Source organism: Girardinichthys multiradiatus, chromosome 2 (assembly GCF_021462225.1).
Source record: "Girardinichthys multiradiatus isolate DD_20200921_A chromosome 2, DD_fGirMul_XY1, whole genome shotgun sequence".
In the NCBI taxonomy this organism is placed as follows: domain Eukaryota; kingdom Metazoa; phylum Chordata; class Actinopteri; order Cyprinodontiformes; family Goodeidae; genus Girardinichthys; species Girardinichthys multiradiatus.
In genome coordinates, this window is record NC_061795.1 from 32480523 (window position 1) to 32506761 (window position 26239).

The following is a 26239-nucleotide window of genomic DNA, read 5'->3' on the forward strand; positions in this document are numbered from 1 at the left end:
CGTTGAAATGGATGTTTCCAAAAGACGAAAAAAACCCACCAGTAAGAGAACAGTATCATGGTTCCACAACAAGATTATTATGAAGTCCACAGCCCAATCCTCAGATTTACTAGAATAAACACAAAAATGTTTTCTCTGTACTTCTAAAACTGTATTTTTGTGAAATGTTGCCGAGGAAATGCGTTCTTCAGCGTCCAGCTTCGCTTCACTGTCAGTATTTGTTAATGAAACAAGATACACCCCTGGATACCATCTTTAAATTAGGAAGCAGGGAGAGGTTTACTAGTCAAAACAGAAGTGCAAATCAGTTTCATATTCATTTGTTGTTTGTTTTTTTTTTTGCGAATATAGTTCAAAAGTTTATGGTACACTCTGGCTACAAGAGTTTAGAACTGCATTACATCCAATCACAGTTTACTCAGTCTTTTATGCAGAATCTTTTTGAAAAAACTTAAAGGATCCACAAAATCAAAACCAACATCAAACTCAGGCTTTTTCTTTAGAGCAAGAGCAGCCACCAATGTTGTCAACATAGCCGTCAGCCCCCATATGTGATACTGGTTTCCTGAAGCAGGGTCTCTGTAGTAAAATGAGTGCAATGTTCCAATCACCCCAGCAACACCATGGGTTGCGTAGTGGTCCTTCTCTCTGATGAAAAATTCCAGGGGGACGGCAAACACATCACTGACTTCTGATGGGTTTGGGGTTGGATTAAATGTTTCCTCTATAAAACCGACGACAGGGCTCACCAATAGGCCTTTCTGTTGAAAAAGATGAAGGTCTCTTGTGACAAAATGATGGAGCGAGTGCTCTGACACAAAGTATATGAAGTGCAAGTACTCTACCTTGCTGATGACTGGAAACAATGTGCAGACCACCTCAACATGATCAGGCGGTAGACCTATCTCCTCCTGTGCCTCTCTTAGGGCTGTGTCAACATCATCCCGGTCACTGGGGTCTCTTTTTCCACCAGGAAAACACACCTCACCAGCACCGGTCCTCAGCTACACAGATGACAGAAAGTCTCAAAGATGAAACTGAAAAACAACACGAATCCTCCACAGAGACATCATTGTAGGTTACCTCCTTTGAGCGTAGAGTCATTAAGGTGTGCAGCTGTCCACCCCTCACAAACAGGGGGATCAGCACCGAGGCTTTAGGCAGGACGGGTAGATAGGAGAACTTGTCTCCAATGTCAAACTGCTTCAAAGTGGCTACTGTGTCCTCTTTTAAAGGCATAGCTGCGCCATACATGAAAACGTTTCGACTTGTGACGAAATATCTTATTAATTTCTGTGAAACAACAAACATACCTTTTTGTGGCTTTACACAGTTTCTATTTAAATCAAAGAAAAGAAACTAGTTGTGATTTACCTCACAAGCTACTACGGTCCATAGTAGATGACAGCTGCTACGACCAAGTTGAATTGTAGTATGACATTAAAAGATATACAGTTAAAGCAATTACCCTCTATATGTAGAAGTTATTAAAAACAAATACTTGGAATAAAGGTACAACGCAAATCGTCAAAAACACCTTAGTTCCGGTAGGTGGTCCCAGTGCCGTAACACTCTGGTCGGTCCAGCTTCATGTGCGTAGCTAACGCCGATTGGTGCTTTCTCCGAAAGACCTACCTCTTTCTTGTCCAAACAACGAATTGCCTAGCCTGACGGAACCATGACAACCAATGACATTAGAGCGCATTCCTATTGCGTAGAACAGATAATTTAGCATAAAACAGTCGACGCTACCCGGTACGGTAGAAACGATACGTAGCGCAGCCGCCATATTGTGTGTGGCAAGTGCTCCTTGACCAGTAATAGAATGGTGGAAAACTGGGTTTTTCGAATAAAAATAAAAGTTAACTTCAACAACAACTTTCAAAGAATAATTTTTGTATATAATAATATATGCTCAGCTTAGTAGCTTTTATCGCGAACATTGAGACAAATGAACCATAAATACAAATCACAGAACAAACATTAAGACAGTTTGCTTAAAATGCACTTGAACTTACATTAATTTACCCCTGGAAATATAGACAACTTAATTCAATTTTTGTTATTTTAGTCAAACTAATTAATTCAGGTATTCTGTTTGTCAGAAAAACCGAGAATGAATGGGAAACTCTTTAATCTTGCTTTTATTAATGACATTTATTTTATTTATTTATTACATTTCAGTGTATTATTAGCATTATTAGTAGTAGGAGTAGTAGTCCTAGTAATACAATGACATCATTGTCTATAATAGAAATAAGTAGCAACTGCGGAAACTGTCAGTAGAAACTAGAAATATGTGGATTCAAGAAATTGGTTTAGGGAATCAGTTTGGGATTGCGTAAACTGCTGATGGCTACACTGCTGAGTGTAGCCATCAGAAGTACATTTTGTTTATATAGAACCTTTTATTTGAAGATAAAAATGACAGTGCTGCAGATCTCTTGGTTTCAATTAAGTTGTTTTCTTTCACTTCGAACCAGTCTATTCAATGAGAGCTTTTAGCTTTTGTTAAACATCGTTGCAAATATCCTTTTGTAGTAATGTGAAGAAAAAAGGGTGACTGGCAGATATGACCATGCACAGACTATCAAACAGCTTGCCCAGTATCACCTTGGCCTGATCCAAAATATAAACAATGCACTCCAGAAAGAAATGCGTGCAAATGAGATACAAAAAGTATGTGAACCAGAGAGAAAAGAATGGTTCAAGAAGACAGAAAAACTCTAAAAGCTATTACAAAATGACCGAGGGAAGTAAATGGTGCAATGCAAAACGAACATTATGAAACACAAAACAACTCATAAGGTCTCACAAAGTATCTACACAGAGTTAAAACCAGATATTTGCATACACCTTTGAAAAAGAGACTTTTTTTCTTGAAACTAACATTAAATCAAACTATAATTTTCCTGTTTTATGTCTTTCAAGATTACCAAAACCATTTAAGATTAGCTTAATTCTAGAAAAATCTGAAAATATTTTATTACTTTCTTTAATTAAAAATTTTTACATACACCAAAATTATTTTGTTTATAACCATTTTCAGAAAGCCCAGATGAGTTTGTCATGGGTTAGCTTTTGATTCACAAGTAAGTTAAATGGAGGTACACCTGTGGATGTCCAACAGCACCTCCAACACACTGAAAAATGGAAAATCAAAGAACCGGGAAGTAATTTCTAGATGTTCCAACAATTACATGCAAGTATAAATGTCATGTCCAGCCATTATACAGTGTAGGGAAGAGGCAGGTTCTGTGTCCCATGGATTAACGTGCTTTGGTGCTGAATGTGTGTATCAGCACCAGAACAAAAGCAGAAGATCTTGTGAAGATGCTGGCTAAAGCCGATTTGAGCGTCATCATCCAAAGTGAAATGATTCATGTACTTACAGTCTCTTGAGTAGCCTGAGAGGAAGACGTCATTTCTCCAAAAGCGACATAAAATGCCTAATTACTTTTTGCAAATGCACTCTGGGAAATTGCCTTACTTTTGGACACATATCCTCTGGTCTGATAAACCTAAAACATAAATGCTTGTTCATAATGAACATTACTTTTTGGGCCAAAAGGATAAGATTGCAGGCCTGAGAAGATTATCCCATCTGTGAAGTACAGAGGTGGCAGCATTATGTTGTGTGGGTGTTTTGCTGCTGGAAGGACTTTTCTTAAGACATCAGTCAGGAAGTTAAATCTTGGCTACAAATGGGTCTTGCAAACAGACACTGACCTGAAGCATACAACCAAACTAGTTGCAAAGTGGCCTGAGGACAATAAAGTTAACGTTTTGGAGTAGCCATCACAATTATTCTAGAATTGCGCCGCTCAAGGTGGCAGCAGGTTGGAGTAGCTCTGTTACTTTTGATTCTGATTTATTCTTTTTTGGGAACTATTCCTCTTGTGGTGGATACAATTGATTTTTTTTGGATGACTGTCCACTCCAGTGTCGGATGCTGTGCAGCTTGGAGGATTTTTCTTAATACTTTCTACTTTTGGACATTTTTTATGATGCATTGCCATGGCAACGGGGTTGTTTCTTACAACCGGGAGCAGCTGATTAATATCTCAAAAGCTCAAATAATACTTCAGCTACAACCCCAAATCCCTGATGAGTTGAAAAGGAGACGCCGTGGATGCAGAGCAGGAGCTAAGAGAAGAGAGAGAGGGAGGAAGTTCAAACCATCTCTTCCGTCGATTTTGTTGGGCAATGTGAGATCGTTGGGAAACAAGTTGAATGAACTCCAAGCCCTACAAAGGACCCAGCCAGAGTACCGGGCATGCAGTATCATGTGTTTTACTGAGACATAGCTGCAGGATCATATCCCCGACTCCAGCGTCTCTCTGCCGGGCTTTTTAACCATACGAGCAGACAGAGATTTAAAGAGGAGCAGCAAATGTAAAGGAGGTGGACTGGCAGTACTTGTGAACAACAGATGGTGTAATCCAGGACATGTAACTGTGAAGTGTCATCTCTGCAGTCCAGATATTGAACTGTTGGCAGTAGGTTTTCGTCCATATTATTTACCCAGAGAGTTCACCAGTGTTATTTTGGTAACAGTTTACGTTCCACCTTCCGCTGTTGCTGACACTGCATGTGATGCCATCAGCTCAGTTGTTGCTAAGCTACAGACACAAAACCCCAATGCTTCTGTGGCAGTTTCTGGTGATTTTAACCATGCTTCACTCTCTGCTACACTTCCAACAATTTGTCAGCTGCTCTACCAGAGAAAACAAAACATTGGATTTGTTTTATGCAAATGTCAAGGACTCATACATCTCTACAGCACGACCTCCTCTAGGCAAATCAGAACACAATCTTGTTTTTCTCTGCTCGAAATATAAGCCCCTTGTTCAGAGACAACCTGTAATAAAGAGGACTATGAGAAAATGGTCACAGGAAGCTGAAGAAGCTCTGCAAGGTTGCTTTGAGGCTACACACTGGGACGCACTGTGCCAGCCACATGGAGAGGACATCAATGCCATGACTGAGTGTGTAACCGACTATATACAGGTCCTTCTCAAAATATTAGCATATTGTGATAAAGTTCATTGTTTTCCATAATGTAATGATGAAAATTTAACATTCATATATTTTAGATTCATTGCACACTAATTGAAATATTTCAGGTCTTTTATTGTCTTAATACGGATGATTTTGGCATACAGCTCATGAAAACCCAAAATTCCTATCTCACAAAATTAGCATATCATTAAAAGGGTCTCTAAACAAGCTATGAACCTAATCATCTGAATCAACGAGTTAACTCTAAACACCTGCAAAAGATTCCTGAGGCTTTTAAAACTCCCAGCCTGGTTCATCACTCAAAACCCCAATCATGGGTAAGACTGCCGACCTGACTGCTGTCCAGAAGGCCACTATTGACACCCTCAAGCAAGAGGGTAAGACACAGAAAGAAATTTCTGAACGAATAGGCTGTTCCCAGAGTGCTGTATCAAGGCACCTCAGTGGGAAGTCTGTGGGAAGGAAAAAGTGTGGCAGAAAACGCTGCACAACGAGAAGAGGTGACCGGACCCTGAGGAAGATTGTGGAGAAGGGCCGATTCCAGACCTTGGGGGACCTGCGGAAGCATTGGACTGAGTCTGGAGTAGAAACATCCAGAGCCACCGTGCACAGGCGTGTGCAGGAAATGGGCTACAGGTGCCGCGTTCCCCAGGTCAAGCCACTTTTGAACCAGAAACAGCGGCAGAAGCGCCTGACCTGGGCTACAGAGAAGCAGCACTGGACTGTTGCTCAGTGGTCCAAAGTACTTTTTTCGGATGAAAGCAAATTCTGCATGTCATTCGGAAATCAAGGTGCCAGAGTCTGGAGGAAGACTGGGGAGAAGGAAATGCCAAAATGCCAGAAGTCCAGTGTCAAGTACCCACAGTCAGTGATGGTCTGGGGTGCCGTGTCAGCTGCTGGTGTTGGTCCACTGTGTTTTATCAAGGGCAGGGTCAATGCAGCTAGCTATCAGGAGATTTTGGAGCACTTCATGCTTCCATCTGCTGAAAAGCTTTATGGAGATGAAGATTTCATTTTTCAGCACGACCTGGCACCTGCTCACAGTGCCAAAACCACTGGTAAATGGTTTTCTGACCATGGTATCACTGTGCTCAATTGGCCCGCCAACTCTCCTGACCTGAACCCCATAGAGAATCTGTGGGATATTGTGAAGAGAACGTTGAGAGACTCAAGACCCAACACTCTGGATGAGCTAAAGGCCACTATCGAAGCATCCTGGGCCTCCATAAGACCTCAGCAGTGCCACAGGCTGATTGCCTCCATGCCACGCCGCATTGAAGCAGTCATTTCTGAAAAAGGATTCCCGACCAAGTATTGAGTGCATAACTGTACATGATTATTTGAAGGTTGACGTTTTTTGTATTAAAAACACTTTTCTTTTATTGGTCGGATGAAATATGCTAATTTTGTGAGATAGAAATTTTGGGTTTCATGAGCTGTATGCCAAAATCACCTGTATTAAGACAATAAAAGACCTGAAATATTTCAGTTAGTGTGCAATGAATCTAAAATATATGAATGTTAAATTTTCATCATTACATTATGGAAAATAATGAACTTTATCACAATATGCTAATATTTTGAGAAGGACCTGTAAACTTCTGTGTGGATAACATCATCCCCACCAGAACCGTGAGATGCTTCCCCAATAACAAACCTTGAATCACCAGTGACCTGAAGGACCTGCTTAACAAGAAAAAAAGAGCCTTCAGAGAGGGAGACAGAGAATTATTGAGGAGTTTACAGAAGCAACTTAAAGTCAAGATAAGAGACAGCAAGGAGGTGTACAAGAAGAAGCTGGAGAGCAAGATCCAGCAAAACAATATCAGAGATGTGTGGTCAGGGATGAAGAAGATCACAGGCTTCAAGCAGAAGGATGATCAGACCGATGAAGGTCTGGACAAAGCCAATGAACTGAACACATTCTTCAATAGGTTCAGTTCAGAAACCAGCTCAGCATCCTCCTCTCCTGCTCACAGCCAAACAGACATTCCACCCTCCTTTGACCCACAGGACCCACAGCTGTCCAGTAACACCTCACATTTTTTATCTTCCACCTCAGCCCTTGACCCTTCTGCTTCTACATGTTTTCCTTCAACCATATCAGAAGATGCTGATGCTTCCTTTGCTTCCCCCTTCCACCTGTGTGTCTCAAGAAGTCAAGTGAAGAGACAACTGGAGAGACTGAATAGGAATAAGGCTGCAGGTCCAGATCATGTCAGCCCTAGAGTCCTGAAGGCCTGTGCAGAGCAGCTCTGTGGGATTCTGCAGCACCTCTTCAACCTTAGCCTGGCCCAGAAGAAGGTTCCGGTGTTGTGGAAGACCTCGTGTCTTGTTCCGGTACCAAAGAAAACTCACCCATCAGTCCTCAATGACTATAGACCTGTTGCCCTGACATCTCACATCATGAAGGTCCTGGAGAGACTCCTGTTGGCCCACCTGAGTAAGCAAACAGTAAACCATCAGGACCCCTTTCAGTTTGCTTATCGCTGTGGAGTTGGAGTTGAAGATGCCATCATACACCTGCTTCAACAAACCCACTGTCATCTGGACAAAGCCAGCAGCACTGTGAGGATCGTGTTCTTTGATTTCTCCAGAACATTTAATACAATCCAACTTGATTTTCTTTGTCAGAAACTCCAGAAGACTCAGGTGGAGGCCTCAACAATCTCCTGGATCAAAGACTACCTGACAAACAGACTGAAGGGTTGTGAGACTGAAGGGTTGTGAGTCTAACCAGGTAGTCAGCAGCACAGGAGCACCACAGGGGACTGTACTGTCACCATTCCTTTTCACTCTGTACACCTCAGACTTCCAGTACAAGACATACTCCCGTCATCTGCAGAAATACTCGGATGATTCTGCAGTCGTGGAGTGGATCAGAGATGGACAAGAAGCTGAGTACAGGAAGGTGGTGGACCGCTTTGTGGCATGGTGTGGAAACAATCATCTCATTTTGAACGTGACTAAAACAAAGGAGATGATTCTAGATTTTAAGAGAAACAGGAATACGTTAAAAACTATTTCTATCATGGGAGAAGAAGTGGAGGTGGTGGAGGAGTATAAATACCTCGGTGTTCACCTGGACAACAGACTGGAGTGGAGATGCAACTGTGAAGCCATCTACAAGAAGGGACAGAGCAGACTGTACTTCTTGAGGAAGCTTAGGTCCTTTGGTGTTTGCAGCAAGATGCTGCATATCTTCTATAAGTCTGTTGTGGAGAGTGTGATCTCTTCTACCATCATCTGCTGGGGAAGCAGCATCAGAGCCAGGGACTAAAAAAAGCTCAACAAGCTGATAAAAAAGGCTGGCTCTGTTCTGGGGACTCCTCTGGAACCTCTGGAGATCATTGTGGAAAGAAGGATTCTTCATAAAATGAAGAACATTATGGAGAACCCTGAGCATCCTCTTCATGAGACTGTCCTACAACAACAGAGTGTCTTCAGTCAGAGGCTTCTTCAGATCTGCTGTAAGACGGAGCGCTACAGGAGATCCTTCCTGCCCACAGCCATCAGCATCTACAACGGCTCTTTGAGGAAACCTTCATAATATGAGCTATAACAACATTTAATTTCTCTTTGGGATTAATAAAGTCTTTTTGAATTGAATTGAAATGTCTGATCACAGTGTCAGAAAATTTGTTGGCAAAGTTAAAATGAAGGGTGTGAGCAAGCCAGGCTACAAACATGACTCGGTTACACCAGTTCTGATAGGAGTGAGCCAAAATTAAATTAAACCATTATGAGAAGCCTGAAAAAGGATACCTAAAACATCTAACCTAAAGCATTCTGTTTAAAAGGCATTTTTATGAAATACTAAAGCAAATGTATATAAAACTAAATTTGAAGAACATGGAAAGAAACCTAGAAAAACCAAACATTCAGCTACCAAAAAGAAATTTGGCTAATCCTAAGTGACATAAAACAGTTAAGATTTTGTCTGATTTAAAAATGAGTCTGATAACAGTAAAAAAAGAAGTACTGTGTCTTTTATACAGTGTACGCAAACATCTAATTTCAACTGTATATTAGATGACAAAATCTAATGAAAGTGAATGTAAGGCAGATAAAAACCCCAACCAGACACACGAACAAACCAGGGAGATACATTAAAAGGTGAAATGATGGAAAACGGGAATTGTAACCACAAATACATCTACCTAGATTTAAAAATGTGAACCCATGGACGGTTTCCATCACTTTAGCTCTTAAATGCTGAGTCACTCAAAAAGTGCAACAGAAGGAAGGATTCATGGTTTTAATGGAAGCTGTATTGCTGTAAACTGGTCCTCAAAGAAAACATAAAATATTATATAGAGTATATGTTGTATTGCAAATAAATGTAACAATGAGATTTTTCAGCATTTATAATTGAAAGCAAAACACTCTCTGGTTGAAGGATACAAACAGCTCACAGAGTATAACGCCGGAGACGTGGTTAATAAGCCTGAGTAAATTAAAGACAGCCGTTTTGTCTTCTCCATTTCTAGAACATAACTTAAATTCTCAGCTAAACTCTATAAACATAAATAAAGTAAACGATTAAAATTCAACAACAAAAATATATATATATACATAATCAATCCCACTTCTTAATAAGAGTGGGGAGAAATGCTCTTCTTCAGGTTCGCTCAGGTCACGTTTTGTGGATTGTCATCTAAAAAAAATAATCAAGATTCAAAAACACAATAAAGTTAAGCAGGCCCATCACAGTGGTCCAAGACTTCAGGGAGTCACGTCTGTGACACTTTGAACTCATACTTTGTACTTCTCCTTGGCTTGATCGTTCAATATACAGATGTGCTGCAAAGAAAAGTGAAAGACATCAGAACGAAGTGAATTACTCTGGAGATATGTCCTGTTTAAATGTAAATGTCTTTTTTTTTTTTTTAAATAAGGGGCATCTTATGTGCACCATGAGTTGACAGTATGTGTCCACGTCAGAGCCTGGAAACTACAGCGATGAAATCAGTATTTGGAAGCCTTTTACTCCGACTGCTCAGTTGACACAAATTAACCAGCTCTGCCTTGTGTTTCCTTTCCTTGTCTTGGCTTCCTTGGCTGCAGGCATGGCAGCCCTCAATGTCATTGAGCTGTCTGAGCTGTGAATTTCTTCTCCTGCTAATATTACACAACTTCACCGTTTTAGACTGCAGCCTCATTGAAATAGGAGACAGCAATAGGCCTCCAAATAGAAGTGGATTTCCCAAACAGCACAAGGACTTCACCTCAAGTGAGACATTCACTGTGAAAGAAACTCCTAACCTGAAGATTTCAGGTGCCAAAAGTGCGATCATGCTGATGATTTTCAAGTCGCTGCTAGTTCGCGAACCAGAGAAACATGTTACAGTAGTTTAATATACTTTGTGCAACTAGCACATAGTTTAACAATTTTAGGCAACAAACACTTATTCAACAACTAGCCTGAATAATTACATTTGTCTTCTACAATGTAGCAAATGTTTCAATTTCTACTGTAAATCACAAGTGATCACATGTATTTCTTTCCAATCCAAATCTAATCTCCGATCTTTTTTTTTTTTTTAAACAAACTATTAAGTCTCTAATGGCTGAAATATTTTCTTATCACTTGAACATGAACAAATATCTTTCAGAACATTTAATACAACATGCAAACTGCAACAAATTGTTGTAAATGTTTTTGAAACTTGAAAAGGGCTTTATTATCTCACCATTATTCATTCCTTTGTAATGTTTTGTGTATTTCCAGCGTACAATTTTGAGTCTTGCTAGACAGTAAGTGCACTGGTTTTGAACAAACACCTAAGGATATTGACAGGGGGCAGCATGCTGAGGGGAATACAGCTGCAGAGGCCAACGTGGCACGAAAAGCCAGACTGGGAACGATGAAGACAAGAAGTGAGAGGGTGCAGATATTTGAACCACAACAATAGTAAGATTGAGATGACATAGCAACCGATGGAAACCCCACCTGGGTGACCCAGATTAGGATGTTTTGTTGCAATTTTGTTTGAGTTGAGATGGCCGTTTTATCTGAACAGAGAAATTCCTTTTCTATGGAGTCTTATGTTTTGGTATATAATTAACAGCGCATGCTTATGCAAACAAACAGCATGCTGTCTCCTACGGGTGCCATCACAGCACCGACATTTACAGCATGCTCCTAACCCAGTGGTTGCCATCTCCAGTCATCCGTTGCACTGCATGTTTTACAGGTCCACTTGCTCCAACACAGCAGGTTCAGATGTCTGCATTACCTCCTTAACATGTCATCAAATTCAGAAAGAATCTGCTAATGAACCATTGTTTTGATACAGGTGTGTTTGACCAGGTAACAATCTGATACATACAGAATACCAGCTGTTGAGGACTGGAGTTGTCCACTGTCCTTTATGACTATAAAACAAATATGAAGGGGTTAATCTTAATAGTGGTCTGCAGTCATTTATTAGCTGATTAATAACACAGAATGAAGTGACTGGACACCAGGGATCTCAACCTCCAGTCCTCAAGAGCCAGTTACCTGAATCAAATCAGGTCATTAGGAGGACTCTAAAGAACTTGATTTCATTTTGAGGAACATTCAAGCCAAGGACCAGAGACACATCTAAAGGTTGCAGGACACCTCGCGGATTGCACCTTAGAGAACAAGTCAAGTCAAGCTTATTTATATAGTGCTTTTCAGCAACAAGGCACTCAAAGCACTACTGCCTTCTCCTGCTAATACCCATTTGTAAACTCGCCCACTTGTCCATCATGTATGCTCTGATGTAATGTGACAATTAGTGCTTGTTTTGTGTATACCAACACTATCCTTCAGTCTTCTTACAAAACTCGGTGGCTCAACATTTTGGCCTATTTCTAAAAAACAAGGAAGTTGATTTCTCTTCTTCCTCTTCCTTTGCATTTGTGTTGTGGTAAAAAAAAAAAAAAAAAATTATATCAAACAGGAAATGCTTTTATTTTCAAGAACCATACATGTAGTAATGACTCAGTGAAAACCTGCCCACCAAAAGGTCAAACAGTAATAAAACCGCATTTCAAACGTTTTGTCATGTCTAAACACTAAACGTGTTCTAAGGTACATTAAAATTTTAGAAAAAGAGCAAGGTGTGGATGAGAGAAAGAATTTAACACTTATGAATAAACAGAGTGCTTTTAATTTGAAAACCTAAAAATGTCAATTTGTAATAATGTAGCTACCTTAAGAGTAGGAGAATACAATGTCAGAGGTAAGTTATATTTATTTTGTCCTGAAATGACCCAAAGTCATTTATTACAGCTCAGTTTGAAAGACACATGCAGTCATATCTGTTGAGCTACAGCCGGTAATGAAATGATTGTTACGCACAATTACCACAATTAGCGAAAGCCCCCTGGTTGGTCAATCAAACGGCAACTTTCACACATATGTAGATTATCTGTCAGAACTGTAGTCTGTGGCTTAAGAGACCAATTGTTCATTAGACTCAAGTCTAGCCTGAAATCTTTGTTTTTTGTGACTACAGTCTAAGTCTGAGACTATAGACTTGATCTCTGTTGTAAATGCAGAAACAAACATCATGTATATTTATACAGTTAAAATACACCAAATTGGAACAGTTGAATTTGGAGATCGGTTCAGCATCACTTACACTGAGATCTCTGAAGTATTCATTGTAGTCCAAAGCGTAGCCCACCAGAAAGGCATCCGGTACTTCAAAACCAATGTCTGGAATAAATATAGAAATTCTCACTGCAAGTTATTTAAAGAACCTTGGCTATTCTTAAATGCAGCAGGAGTAAAATGATTAGACATTTACTCTAATTGATTCTGTCCTGAAGAAACAATTATTGGTTTCCCACAGTTTCTGCAAGGCTATGGTTAAGCTTTCAGTTGGGCATTAATGGAAAGTCAAAGTGCTTACAGTAACAGCTCTCCTTGAGGGGCAGTCTTAAAGAGATTATCCAACTCAAACCTAAAAGCCTTACATAATCAGACTTGATGTAAGCAGCCATGAATTAGCACAAAATATGTTGTTGCATATTTTTCCTAAAAGAACATTAATCCTGCTTTTACCAAAGAACAAGAGATACAACTGAGTGAGAGACATGAAATAAACACCATCATTCTGTACTGCTATACTCTGTCTTCCTGTAAGGAAGTAAAGAGATGCTCACAGTCTGGTCTGTAGCCCGAACTCCTTGGAGTCCTCTTCACCAGAAGGCTGGAAAAATAATAAGCATAAACATTTAGATAGAAATGCACATCAAAACTCAAAAAGCTGTAACCCAAGCAGCCTTTGCAGCACAATAAGACGCAGAAGCATCCTTTAACAGGTTCAGACCAACCTATATATGTGGAACATATTTAACATACAGTGCTGTGAAAATGATTTTGTCCCCCTATAAAGGTTTCTGCTGTTCTTTGATCAACAAACAAATTTCTCTTTTCTTTTTCCACCATTACAATTTCTTCAGGCTTTACCACCTCAGTCAATAAAAATACATATCTTGTGTGGGTACCGAGGGCAGCTAGACGACATTTAACTGGCCAAATATATTATTGGCATTCAGAGTGTGAATACATGGCACTTAAAATATAAAACCATACCAATTATTGTATCCCAGTTGTCCTTTGCAATAGGGGTATTCCAAACGTTGATATTATGATTCGATGTGTTGTGCAGCTTTTCTTAATAAAAGTGCAAATTCAGGAACGGGCTTTAAGACTTCAGAGAACCAGAATGAGAGCCACTATCCAGAAATGGAGAATACACAACAGAGGTGAACAGTCCCACAAGTGGCCAGCCTATTGAAATTACTCCAGGAGTGCAGCAACAACTCATCCAGCAGGTCAAGAAAAGAACCTAGAACAACCTTTAAAGCACCACAGGCCTTAATGCCTCAGTTTAGCTCAGTGTTCACAGTTAAACAGCAATAAAGAAATTGGGCAGAAATTATATCCATGGTAGAGCTCCAAAAGCAAAACCAAAGCTGACCAAAAAGATCACAAAGGTCCATCTCACATTTATCAAAAAGCATCTTGATAATCCCCAAGACATTAGGGGATATATTGTGTTGACTGATGAGACAAAGGTGAAACTTTTTAAAAGTGTGCATCCTGACTAAGAAACATGATAGTTAAATATGATGGTGGTAGATTGATGGTCTGGGCATGACAATAATCCAAAGCACACCAGCAACTGAACAGTAAAAAAAATAAGGTTTTGGAGTGGCCTAAATAAAGTATGGATTTAAATCCAACAGAGATGCTGTAGTGTGACCTTAAACGGGCTGTTCATTCAAACATCCTCCAATGTGGCTAAATTACAACAATTCTGCAAAGAAGAGTGGGTAAGAATCCCTCCACAACAATGTAAAAGACTCATAAGTTATCAAAAATGCTAGATGGGAATTGTTTTCAAACATGGCACAACCAGTTATTGGGTTTAGAAAGTGTTTACATTTTCACGCAAGGTCAGGTTGGTTTGGACAGCTGTTTTAACTGAACACATGAAATCATTGAAAACTCAAATTTATTTTTACCCAGTTCACCTCTGTCTGATATCAAATTTGTTTGATGATCATTTTTGTGTGACAAAAAAACCCTGAAAGAAATATGTAAGGGGGCAAATTCACAACACTGTATAGATCAGAATAGATACTGAATCATGGGTAAACAAGTTTACAAAGCTCTATTCAGCAAAAAAAAAAAATGTTTATCAGGTTCTTGTTTCTGACAATGTCTGAGGCGGCTTTTCTGGTACTGTTTCGGCGAGTAGCAGGCATGTGTAGAAAATATTTTTAAACAGTCAACAAGAACAAGAGAAATACCATCTTTTTTCAAAGATAGCTGGGTAAAACGGGCATGCTCTAACAGGAAAACAGAGGAGGAAAAAAAGGATCTGCCTCCGCAATGCAGTTTTTAGTGCAGCAGATTAACTCTTAAGCTGCTCCCTCCCTCTGTCACATTACATCTCTAATTCAAGTATCCATTAGCTAAGAGCACTGTGCACTTTGTAGGAGGATATACCAGTCAGTTAAAGTTGCAGTCTGTAATTCAGCTGCCTGCTGTACCCTTTCTACTGCATGGGTGTAGTGCCTACCTCACAACTTTAACCATTTTGGGATTGCATTCACTCAGCAGGGAAAGTAACGTCTGCATCGTCCTTCCCGTCTCTACGATATCCTTATGTCACAGCAGGAAGTGGTCACAATAAACAAGAGATGCATTTGTTAAAATTGGAATTTGTGCCTGTGGGATTGTGCCTGATAGTACTTGATAAAAGCAAGCAAAGTAAGTGGACACAACTACAAGTTTTACAAAACACATGCAAATCAATTCGCAAGGTATTTGAATCCAATAGATCTAATGCACTCAGGTAATAAATGCTAACTTAAACAAATGTTAGATCACGCGACAAAGTTTGAGCCACACATTCACTAGACTCTTACCTCAACAATTAAAACATTCTGCAAGGGGAAAAGAGCAAAAGAACAGGTAAATAACCAGATTTATCTAAAAGAACATGCGAGCCGAGAAACTGCAGAAGACTCACCTTCCCTGAGAGGTTGGAAAGTTCGTCTCCTCCTATCACTCTGACACTGTTTGTTGACTTATCATTCTATGTGACACACACAAAAGATATAATGACTCACTTCAGCACTACCACTCCAGTTTGGGATTCAAATGTTCAAACTCACTCTGCACTGCACACTAAATCTCCACATTATGTGCAATGCGTAAGGAGATTTCTCATTTATCGATTGCTCTAATTGGTATTTTGCCAATTGCAGTGCACAAGTGTTTCCTGGAAATGTAACAAATAAGGCAGCTTACACAGTAGCTCTTCACTCTAATGAAATCCACTGTCAGTGGGACTGATTTATCGGTGTTGTGGTTGAGCACTTTAATATAGTCCAGTAGGTCGGCAAAGAACTTGTAGCCCCCTTTCAGCACACACAGAGCCACGATGTGGTGTCCTCCCATGTCCCGGATTATGTCGCGGGCCAGACGCTCCGTCCTGCAGGAGAGAGGTTGAGACGCTGCAGTGGGAATTGGCAAAACTGACTTAAGGAATCGAGAAATGCTTTTTACCCCCAGGTTCTTAGTAAACACTGACAATAAACCAGAGCCGTCCTGAGGCAAAAGCACGCTAGGTAGCCAGTTTTGGCCTGTACGCTAGCTAGTGCACTGAAATGTACGCTACGTTTTACCCAAAGTCCCATCTGGAATTCTAATTTCCCCTTGGGGATCAATAAAGTATCTTTGAATTGAATTGAATCTATAAAAAAAAAAAAACATGAACCAGCTCTGGAATATGCACATTAATATATTCAAACATCATGGAAAAGTTAATCTACTCTTTCTCAATAAGTCAACCAAAAATGTTGAACTTCCATAGACGCATTACATGCCAACTGATAAATATTATGATCAACACAGAAATGGGGAAGACTGACAATTGACAAAGAGGGTAAGTTCCAAAAGGTATAAAAGTGTACACTACTAACATAACTGCTGCCTTGCAAGGATTGTGAAGCAAAGCACATTTACAAGTTTCTCTCTCTCTCACGTATATCATCTGATGGCCAACTCAGTGACATGCAGCTACGCCCTCATATCCGCACCTAAGTCGAAGAGGTCAGCCTCTGAGGGTGAGGAGTATACGGGGCAACTGGTGATTATGTGCTCGGCTGTGTGTTTGGCTCTGCCACACTAGCATGCCTCATTGTCAGACAGGCCCCACTTCTTCAGGGAGGAGTTGAAGCGGCTAACCCCAGTACGTCGATGATTCAGCATGGTTCTCCCACATGTGTTTCAGGGTTTCTGCCAGCCAGGCATCCAAGGACAAGTCCTTAGGGATAGATGGTAGCATCTCTTATGCTGGCTTGTTGTAGAGATGGCGAGACTTGAGTCTGCCTGGTGGAGCCGGCGTTATTGGGGCTTTGTGCAGGTTGTGCCAGTCATACTTCTGGACTTTTCGTGCAAGGGTGAGTGTAGCTGCATCCCGTTGGAGACTGGCTGGGGTGATTCCAGCAAGGACTGACAGGTAGGACTCAGGGGTGGGTTTCAGACAGCCAGTTACTATCCAGAGGGTGCTGTAGATGATCTATCTTGCTCACATGTGGACTTCTGCTCCAAGCAGTGGCACAGCTTTCGGCTACGGGGAGGACAAGAGCTTGCGTGGATATACAAAGGGTCTGGGGGGGAGCTCCTGAAGTCAATGAGCAAGACCCCTGCTGTTGCCTTGGCTTTCACTCCATCCAGGTGTAGCATATAGGACAGTGTCCTGTTCAACTACTCCAGGGTACCTTGGGCTTGCTAGAACTCCAGGGGGTTGTTGCCAACATACATGATGGCCCAGATGGTTCAATGAGTTTCTAAAAAGGCAATGAACTGCAGCTAGAGTCTGTGCCAGAGCCACCACATAGATGTATCCGGGACATTACAACTGTTACATTCCTTGTGCTAAGCCACTCCTGAGCAACAGATGGCATTAGAAGCATCTTACCTGGGCTAAGGAGAAAAAAATGGGCTGGACTATTGCACCAAAAGCCTTTTATTTACAGATAAAAGCTAATTTTGCATTTGATTTGGAAATCAATATTCTGGACGAAGATTGGAGAGGTTCAGAATCCAAGCTGCCTGAGGTCCAGTCAGAAGCTTCCACAATCAGGGATAATTTGGGGAGTTATGTCATCTTCTGGTGATGGTCCTTTGTGTTTTATGAAGTTTAAAATCAGCAAAGTGGTCTTCCAGGAAATGTTCCAGAACTTTATGGTTCCCTCAGCTGGCAAGCTATATGGCGATGATTGGCTAGCAAACTCCTAACATAAACCTCAGAGAACCTATGAAGTACTGTTAATCAGAGACATCAGACTCAATAATCCAGATAAACTGAAGGCTGCTATTAAACAAACTTGGATTTCATCAACACATTATCATGGTCATAGACTGATTACCTCCATCACACGCAGCACTGATGCATTAATTCAGCAAAAAGAAGCCCCAACCACATACGGAGTGTATATTCTGTAAAGTACCCTGACATAGCTTTCAGTAGGCCATCATTTGTATATTAAAATATAACTTTTTATTGCTCAGATATGATATTAAACTTTTCTGAGAAACTGAAATGCAGGTTTTCATTAGCTGTTATAATAATCATAATTAACAGAAATAAACATTTTAAATATACCACAGTGTCTGTAATGAATCTATAACTTTCAATTGAGAAAGTCAAATAAATTAACTTTATCATCTGTGCTTGAGAACTAGCATTTACCACAACTGGACATCCTGTAGAAGTGATAATAACTAGGTTTTTGTGACTGTGATAAGTCAAGATGTCTGCAGTGAAAACCTCCATATGTAATGTCTAAAAGCTGACTTAACAGACATACAACAGATGCTTCTCCATGAGGGTGGGTGCCGCTGTTGATTTGTTTCACCTGTCCATAATGAGTCCATGGGGGATGATCACCTTGTCCAAATCGCTCTCATAATGTCTGGGCACACAGAAGAGGTCTAGATCATGTCCTTTCTCATCATCTGCAATCTGAGACAGCAAGAAGCACAATTAGTCTGGCCAGTTCATTTGGGGAATGTTTGCCAGGTATTAAACACAAAGCCCACCCAACTGCGTGATTACCCACCCAATGAAAAAAAGAGTAAATGTGCATAACAGTTGCAGAGCAAAATTAAGACCAGAAGGTTCTGAGCACCTGTTCTCTCTGAGAGGGGCCTACAGACGGTAGCCGATGCAGCTCAAAAATCACACCCTGACAAGTGAACAAGTTATCAGAGCAGCTCCGACCAGCCGGCTGGGAGCCGAATGCCTCACCTGCAGATACGAAGCCATGTTCCAGGCGGTCCTGCCCTCCGCTCCGCTCCGCTCAGTTGCAGAGATTTATCCTGGAAATCATGTCCAGCTCTTTAAGAGAAGAGAAAAGGAGGAGCCTGACTGAGCTGCATCCCTCTTGGCCGCGACGCTCCTCTGCCAGCCTGCCGGGATTTAAACCCTCCACGTCAGAATCCAGTTTACCTGCCCAATAATCTGATTTCTGCGACACAACCACGGATGAAGTGCGCTAGCGGCGCTGCAGCCGTTTTAGGAAAATGTAGCAGACGAGGTGCGAGTTTTGAGCCTCAGAGGCGGAATGACGCAGTAAAAAAATAAACTAAACAACAAAACTGACGACGGCTCCACTCTGTAGTGACCCCACAGTCATCACTGCGCACTGGAGTGGCTTTATATTACATCTCGGACTCATATAGTCGCTTTTAATTGAAATGAAAATTAAAACTCTATGAAATAGTTTACATAAAACTTTAAGTGGTACGTGCAATGTATTTTTATTTTTTATTTTTTTGCAATTTAATCGGCGCTTAAATGTTTAACGTGCTAAAAAATATCAATCTGTGTGACAATTTTCTTTTTTTTAAACCAATATTTAAAACAATTTGATTTTTTCATATAAAAGGAAAACATGAGAAGATTTTTCCAAAAGTCTCAAAAAATACTGATTTAGTTGAAAAAGTGAAGAGGCTAAACGCAGAGGCGGCATTTGACACGGGCCACATGGGCACTTGCCCAGAGCTGTATCAGACAGGGGCGCACACAAGCCTCAGATAAAAATACTTTTTGTCAGTTGTGTCTTCAACAAGTTTTCTATTGCTTTTATGCAGTCAATGGAGAGGTGCCACACCTTTACCTCCTATGGATGATAACAGATAATTTAAATGATTTCCAACATTTTAATTGTTGGATGTAGATTTTAAACTGCATATTTGTGTGTATGTTTTTCTTGTCTTTCATATCACTCTGTTCCAAATCCAAAGAGAAAAACCACCTGGAAATCCAACAAATTTAACCAGGACCAAGAGCTTTCCAGTCCGTTGTGCTAAGATTTCCATGTTAGCTGGGATGAGAAACCATACTATAACGAGTCCAAGTTGGTTCCATGAGTGAGCCAGATGTCTAAATGCAAGCCCACTACACCTGCTCTCTCACTGCGGATCTAGGTTCGTCAACTTTTGACTTCTTCCCATCTTTTTATCTTTTCCCAGACTCCCCCCCCACCCCCACCCACCCCTTTAAATAGCACTGTGTATTAAACTAACACTTCTAAATAATGAAACCTTTTCCTTAAACTCCTGGGAGAGCAGTAAGCTTTTAGTTAAAATTAACCCTTTAACTAAGATGCTAATTGGAACGCTCAATTTCTAACTCTGACCCTTTTTTCCCCTTCAGTAGTAAGTGGAACTGGTATTAGAATTGCAGAATTGTAAATCAATAGAAAAAGTATGATCAATGGTAAAACTAAACTTTTGCTACCAAATGATTTACATGAATTCGATTAATGGCAAATACATCTAGTCGGTGATATAAACAGCATCTCCATGCTTCTTGAGGTTTGTGATCAATATTGCTCTCTGGGCCTTAAAACAATTTACTTCCCAGACAGTTTTGACAGATTACTGGACTAAGTAGAATACTGATTATTTACTTTACCTTTTCACCTGTCCAATTGGCAAAACGTACACACAGTTTGAAACTGATACATCTGCCAACTAATATGTCCAATATAGATAGTATATATTTAATAGTTTTTTTAATGACAAATGGTGAACAACACTAAAAACAAACAAACTTTGACTGTGTTCCCAATTTAATGAGTGATACAGCAACAATATCAGTTTACTCCATTTTACAAAACCGCACAATCAAGAGCATAGCAACTATGAAAACAGCATAAACATGTTCTCACAGTTCAGAACACCAGAGAGCCAACGTCGTCATCTCTATACGATAATAGCAGTCTTTGAGTGTCACGTTGTTACCAGGAGGCCAAATCTCAAATGACACAATTCCCCATTTAGAGTCCTACTTTTAGTCTCAGACCCAGATCCAGAGGGGTAGAAAGTAGAACGCCATCCTACTGAAGATGGTGTGATTTGAGAGAAGACCACAGAGGAACAGCACTCATTTTTTCTTCTTCTCATCTTTTTTGGCACCTTCTGCTTTATCTTTCTCCTTGTCTTTTTCATCTTTTTTCTCTTTGTCATCTTTCTTTTCTTTCTTCCCTTCCTCCTTTTCCTGCCCTTCCTTCTTTTCTGCGTCTCTGTTGGAAATCTTGTTGTTGATCAGGTTGTGCAGTGCAACCACAGAGCGTATGAGCGAGGCCAGGTAGACCACCAACATCTGGTCGTTGGTCTTCAGGTAAAAGGATTTGGTAAACTCCTGCAACAAAATTAAAAGAATCACTGCAGTTCCATTGGCGATCCAACCTGGTACAAGAACCATTTCAGTTAATTGTTAAAAGCCTAAAATTAATAAAACGTCAGCGTTGTTGATAAGTAAAGGTGAACTTCTCGTCAAACTTGTACATCTGCAACTTTTCTTATGAATCAAATTCCTTAACCTGAAATGAGCACAATAAAGATGATCTGATTTTAAAAACTTAGGTTCGGTATGTAGGATTTTAGAATGAGTAAAAGCAGCTTCACCTTCATCAAAACAGACAACTTATAGAGTTACAGTAAATGAATGTTAATAAGCTGCAACATCTTACCAGTAGGTTTACATCTGGCAGCAGGTTGAAGACATCCTGCAGCTGGTAGATGATCTGATGGTTAATTGGAAGTTTGCCTGCAGCCACCCTTTCAAGGTAAGAGCGGATATCCAACAGCTTTGAGTTGAGGCCCTTCAGGCCGTGAACCTGGTTTGTGATGCGTTGCGACAGAGTGCCCACTGTGGTATCCTTTATGTCCCTGTAATCAGAATATGGCAGAGAAGAAATCAGTAAGTGGCTGAACACTTTCTCTCGATCAATTAGACACAAACATGTCTTGACTCTTTATACCAAAGCAGCATGCATGTTAATTAAAAAAAGTAATCACTCAGGGTGATTAAGCAAGTGGCTATATTGTGTGTCAAAGGTTGTGTCCTACCTCAGCAGATGCTCCACTCCAACTTCTTCTGCTTCTTCAGCTCCAATTTCACTGGTGATGTGTTCAAATGTCTTAGACGTTGGGGTGCCATCCTAGAAAACAGCACGTTGGCTTATAAAAAAAAAATGTAATATCCAATGTAAACAAAAATGTATTTCCAAACGAGACCTAACGCATTACTTACATCATGTATTTCCTCCACTGAAATGTATGCTTCTGTGGGTAGTCCAAGATCTTTGGGCTTAACATCTATGATGACTAAAACCTGATAAGGAAATTGGGGATATGGGACAAATTTGTCATTTAAATGAGCAAAAGAATGTGCAGACACATGCTCAATGAAATACAGAAAGGTTAAGGCAATGCATACCGAGTTGGTACAGTACCGCTTGATGAGCTCATTGATGGCGATGTCATTTTTATGGAGCTTGGGCCCTGTGTGGTACCACCCAACTATCCTTTCTCGGGCTAAAAAAAAAAGAGAGAAGACAGTTAAAAACAGGTGAATCCAAAGTAACACACTGGCACAAAATAATCTGATAACGGATATTTGCTCCCTTACCATTAACTTTCTTAAACATGCCATACATGTTCTCCAGGTAGTCATGATCCAGGAACCACACGGAATCATCCTTGTCATCTTCATCAAATGGCACTTAAAAGAAACGACAACATCAGGTTGTAGATTACAATAGCGGTCGAAATTCAAAAAGCAAGTGAGCCAAAGCTCAAAATAAAAGCCGTGTTGGGGCCAAAAGATAGATTTTATTGTTGCTGTACACCAAGGTCAGAACTGTCAACACCAGAGAAAGGCGAGTTATTAACGGACCAAAAACCTGCCCCAGTACACAGTGAATGATCTACTCACTCAGGCAAAAACAGAGTAACTTCACTCAACAAGTAGCTGTTTGCTGAATGGACTGCGTAGTAAATATAGAAAACACTTAGAATGTATGAATCTATACAAACAGTTCAAGTTTGATGTAAGAGGGATCAGACTTGGAGAGAAAATCTAAAACTACAAATCTCATCGTGTTCCTGTACCTCTTTGCAAAAACCAAATATTGTTCACAACACTGTAACAGATCTTCTACCATGTGCTTTATTTCTATTTTGATACTTACCTGCAAAACTATTTGAGACATCAAGAACCTTTTTGTGCCATGATCCCAGGAGGACACCGACCACTCGCTTCTGATTTCCAACTTTTCCTATCCTGTGGATAAAATAAACTGATTAGTTTAGTGTCTCCAAATGAAACAACTTCTGGAACTTTTTTGGTACTTTTGGAACGTACCAACATGCTACTTTATAAATCATGGTCAAATACAAAACTACACAAATTATCTGCAAATCCAGACACAACCTGCGGCCTGTTAATATACAAAATATACTCATGGATAGAAAGGGGAGATATGATTTAGGAATGTGGATTTTTTTTTTATCTTTAGTGCCCAGACTACATTAAAACATTTAGTACTACTGAAAGAACAGTAATGTATAATGTAAAATCGTACAGTGTCTCAAATCTGTGTGGGACAGGTCAATACATATATTTGCTCTAAAGAATAACCAGGCCAGTATTATTTTAAAGACAAAATTAAAAAGTAGTTAAATGAGGCTCGCTCATCACAGTATGATTGTCTAACATCTGAGAATAAGTACAGTTTGCAAACAATAAGTACCAGATATTTATTTATGTATGCAGAAAGGTTTTTATAAAGTTTTTTTTTATTAGTATGGATGTATGTTTATATACAGACCCATTCAATAAATTTGAATATTGTTGAAAAGTTTATGTCAGTAACTCATATCACTAAGTGAAACACATTATAAAGAATAATTACACAGACTGATGTTGTCAAGCCTGTATTGCTGTTTATCAAATGGAACATACCTAGTATTTTGGAACAGGGGGATGTGAATAAGGGTGTAAAACTTCGTGCAACTTTGCAATTGGTTATGTATGTGTATATGTACGAAATAAATCAAAATCTATACAAATCTAAATAAACGCGGCCGTAGGCTAAGCTAATAGGTTTTAACGTAAAACATTATCACTATTGTATAAGTAGACTTTAATTAAATTATTAGTGAGTATATAATACAGTTAAGCTATTGGTTAATTTAATGTACATCATTTTTTCTCAAACACTTCCAACTAGCTAACTAAGCTATCTAGCCTTGTCATGTCTCTCCATTCATTTTCAATGGGGCTCTGACTCAGCACAGCTAACTTTAGCTTAGCCTAGCTCCAGTACTCCGTTAATGGACCATTTTCCAACCAAAACTAACATTAAGACGAACATAAATACTGGTCTCACTAACCTGTTAAAATGATCGACCACGCTGAGCAACACAAGCGGGTGAACCACCACATTTTCCACCGCTAACTCTGGCATTTCTGTAACGAAAGCGAACAGCACACCAACTAAACAGAGGTCCCACTATGCTTCACTTCCGAGTGCGTGTGACGTCTTTTCCGTTTCCCTAGGCAACAGAAAAACTCGAGCCGTTAGTTCTTCTCTCAAAGAAAATGGTAAGAAGGAAACACGGTTAACTGTTTTTATGTCGTTACTTTGTATGAAAAACAGTAATTGTTTTATTAGAAACACATTTATATCGCAGCATGGTGTTAATGTGTTGTTAATATACTGTATCTCCCTGGTATTTAGTTGTTATAAATGTGCAAATTAAAGTGATTAAACATAATTGGTCATTTATTTGTTCGTTTGTTTGCTTTTTTTCCACAGGCTAATGTTGAGGAGACAATGAAGAGGATTGAAAGCCATAAAGGTGTGATTGGAACAATTGTTGTGAACGCCGAGGGTAAATAAAGTCAAGAATAAAATGATCAAAGTAAATCTCCTTTACTCTCATAAAGTCTGAATGAATGAATCTGAATGTTACTCTGCTATTTTTTTAAGACATTCCTATCAGAACAACTTTGGATAATTCCACAACTGCCAAGTATGCAAGACTTCTTCGCAACTTCACTATCTTGGCCAGGAGCACGGTCAGAGATGTTGACCCTCAAAATGACCTCACCTTTGTGCGCATCCGCTCCAAGAAACATGAGATCATGATTGCTCCTGGTGAGATTTCAGCGTTTATATTCTTGCTTACTGGTTTTCTTTCTGAATCGAGGTCTTCATAGCTAAAATGAATGGTCCTACTGTTCTTACCAGAGTTCTGTCTCCATTTTTTGTCTCTGCAGAGAACAACAATCTGTTGATAGTCATCCAAAGCCCATGTGAATAGCTGCACCAGATATTCGGCCATTGTCACATGATGGTTTCTTTTCAAGAAAATGTTTTATGTTACATAATCCCACTTTTTTGTTCTGCACATGTTGCTTTTTAAACATGGAATGTTATGTGGTTTTGCTTGTGTAATACTCTTCTTTCATTTTATTCCTCTTGATAGAAAATTTATGTGGAATAAAATTGTTTTTCTCTCAGACTTCAGTTTTCTAAATGTTATCTTTTACAGCACCCTGCAAAGGTATTTCTACACTTTGAACTTTTCCAATTTTACTAGTTAAAACAACAAAACGATGTATTTCACAGGGATTTATTCAATAGATCAGCAAATAATTGTGAAGCAAAAGAATGGCTTTCCAATGTTTTGTGTGTGATTGTGCATAATTATTTAGCCTGTTTTGATCTGATAATCCTAACTAAAGCCCATTGCGACCAATTGCTTTCAAGGACCACAACAGTCATAAAGCAGTGGCACAAGTTTATATTATAAAACAATACACAAAGCTTTGAATATCTCACAGATCACTGTTCAATCTTTCATTCAAAAATAAAAAGCAAAAGGCACAACTGCAATCCTCAAGATAACAATCCACCTAAACTGACAAGGTGGAGCAAGGTAAGCATTAATCATAAGAGAGGTCCATGGTAACTCTGGATGAGCTGCAGAGATTCACACCTGCAGACAGGGCAACTTTTAACTAGCAAAATTAACCTTCATGGAAGAGTGGCAACGAGAGAGCATTTTTTACTAGAAGGACAAAAGAAGTCCTGTTTGCAGTTAGTCATAATCCATTAAGAATAGAACAAAGATGTGGAAGAAAGTGTTTTGGTTAGATAACAAATGCTCAATGTAATAGCATATGTCATAGGCAAAATAACATACATTGAAGTTCGTGGTTCTAATGTGGCAAAATGTGAAAAAGCTCAAAGGGTATCGATACTTTTGCCAGGCAAGTCACTCACCAACAACCCTAAAAGGGTTTCACCTGACAGGGCTAGGAATAGAACCCCTATAGCTGCAGGGTGACCGGCT

At 39.8% G+C, this 26239-nt stretch overlaps 3 protein-coding genes across 4 annotated transcripts; 1 reads left to right on the forward strand and 2 right to left on the reverse strand.

The window, feature by feature from the left end:
- Window positions 1-254: 254 nt before the first annotated feature.
- hprt1l (hypoxanthine phosphoribosyltransferase 1, like) lies at window positions 255-19342 on the reverse strand. Of its 2 annotated transcripts, XM_047346134.1 has the most exons (10): window positions 18834-19342; window positions 18442-18548; window positions 15827-16010; window positions 15546-15611; window positions 15442-15459; window positions 15093-15175; window positions 13165-13211; window positions 12639-12715; window positions 846-1004; window positions 255-761 (listed from the first exon to the last, which is right to left on the reverse strand). In XM_047346134.1, the coding sequence occupies exons 1-10, from the start codon at window positions 18849-18851 to the stop codon at window positions 408-410; spliced, it is 1113 nt and encodes a 370-aa protein (XP_047202090.1). In that variant the 5' UTR covers window positions 18852-19342; the 3' UTR covers window positions 255-407. The 2 variants fall into 2 exon arrangements, with proteins under 2 accessions (XP_047202090.1, XP_047202098.1); XM_047346142.1 differs by lacking the exons at window positions 255-761; window positions 846-1004 and adding an exon at window positions 9266-9825 and having other exon boundaries at window positions 18834-19333.
- A 1301-nt stretch (window positions 19343-20643) lies between these two features.
- On the reverse strand, window positions 20644-24425 carry psmd7 (proteasome 26S subunit, non-ATPase 7). Its single transcript, XM_047346155.1, has 8 exons — window positions 24272-24425; window positions 23068-23159; window positions 22506-22598; window positions 22314-22411; window positions 22128-22208; window positions 21944-22035; window positions 21565-21763; window positions 20644-21233 (listed from the first exon to the last, which is right to left on the reverse strand). Exons 1-8 carry the CDS (start codon window positions 24343-24345, stop codon window positions 20976-20978), a joined length of 987 nt encoding a protein of 328 aa, XP_047202111.1. The 5' UTR covers window positions 24346-24425; the 3' UTR covers window positions 20644-20975.
- LOC124855989 (dynein light chain roadblock-type 2-like) lies at window positions 24424-25405 on the forward strand. Its single transcript, XM_047346167.1, has 4 exons — window positions 24424-24482; window positions 24697-24772; window positions 24871-25038; window positions 25161-25405. Exons 1-4 carry the CDS (start codon window positions 24480-24482, stop codon window positions 25202-25204), a joined length of 291 nt encoding a protein of 96 aa, XP_047202123.1. The 5' UTR covers window positions 24424-24479; the 3' UTR covers window positions 25205-25405.
- The last annotated feature ends 834 nt before the right edge of the window (window positions 25406-26239 follow it).

Coding starts and splice junctions, on each gene's coding strand:
- hprt1l (XM_047346134.1), bottom strand. Junction 13,212..15,092: donor AAAATGGTTAAAGTTGTGAG/GTAGGCACTACA, acceptor TTATTTTTCCAG/CCTTCTGGTGAAGAGGACTC. Junction 762..845: donor TGTTTCCAGTCATCAGCAAG/GTAGAGTACTTG, acceptor CTTTTTCAACAG/AAAGGCCTATTGGTGAGCCC.
- psmd7 (XM_047346155.1), bottom strand. CDS start 24,345: ATGCCAGAGTTAGCGGTGGAAAATGTGGTGGTTCACCCGCTTGTGTTG. Junction 22,209..22,313: donor AGCGGTACTGTACCAACTCG/GTATGCATTGCC, acceptor TTTCCTTATCAG/GTTTTAGTCATCATAGATGT. Junction 21,234..21,564: donor TGCCAGATGTAAACCTACTG/GTAAGATGTTGC, acceptor ATTTTGTTGCAG/GAGTTTACCAAATCCTTTTA.
- LOC124855989 (XM_047346167.1), top strand. Junction 24,773..24,870: donor AATTGTTGTGAACGCCGAGG/GTAAATAAAGTC, acceptor TATTTTTTTAAG/ACATTCCTATCAGAACAACT. Junction 25,039..25,160: donor TGAGATCATGATTGCTCCTG/GTGAGATTTCAG, acceptor TTGTCTCTGCAG/AGAACAACAATCTGTTGATA.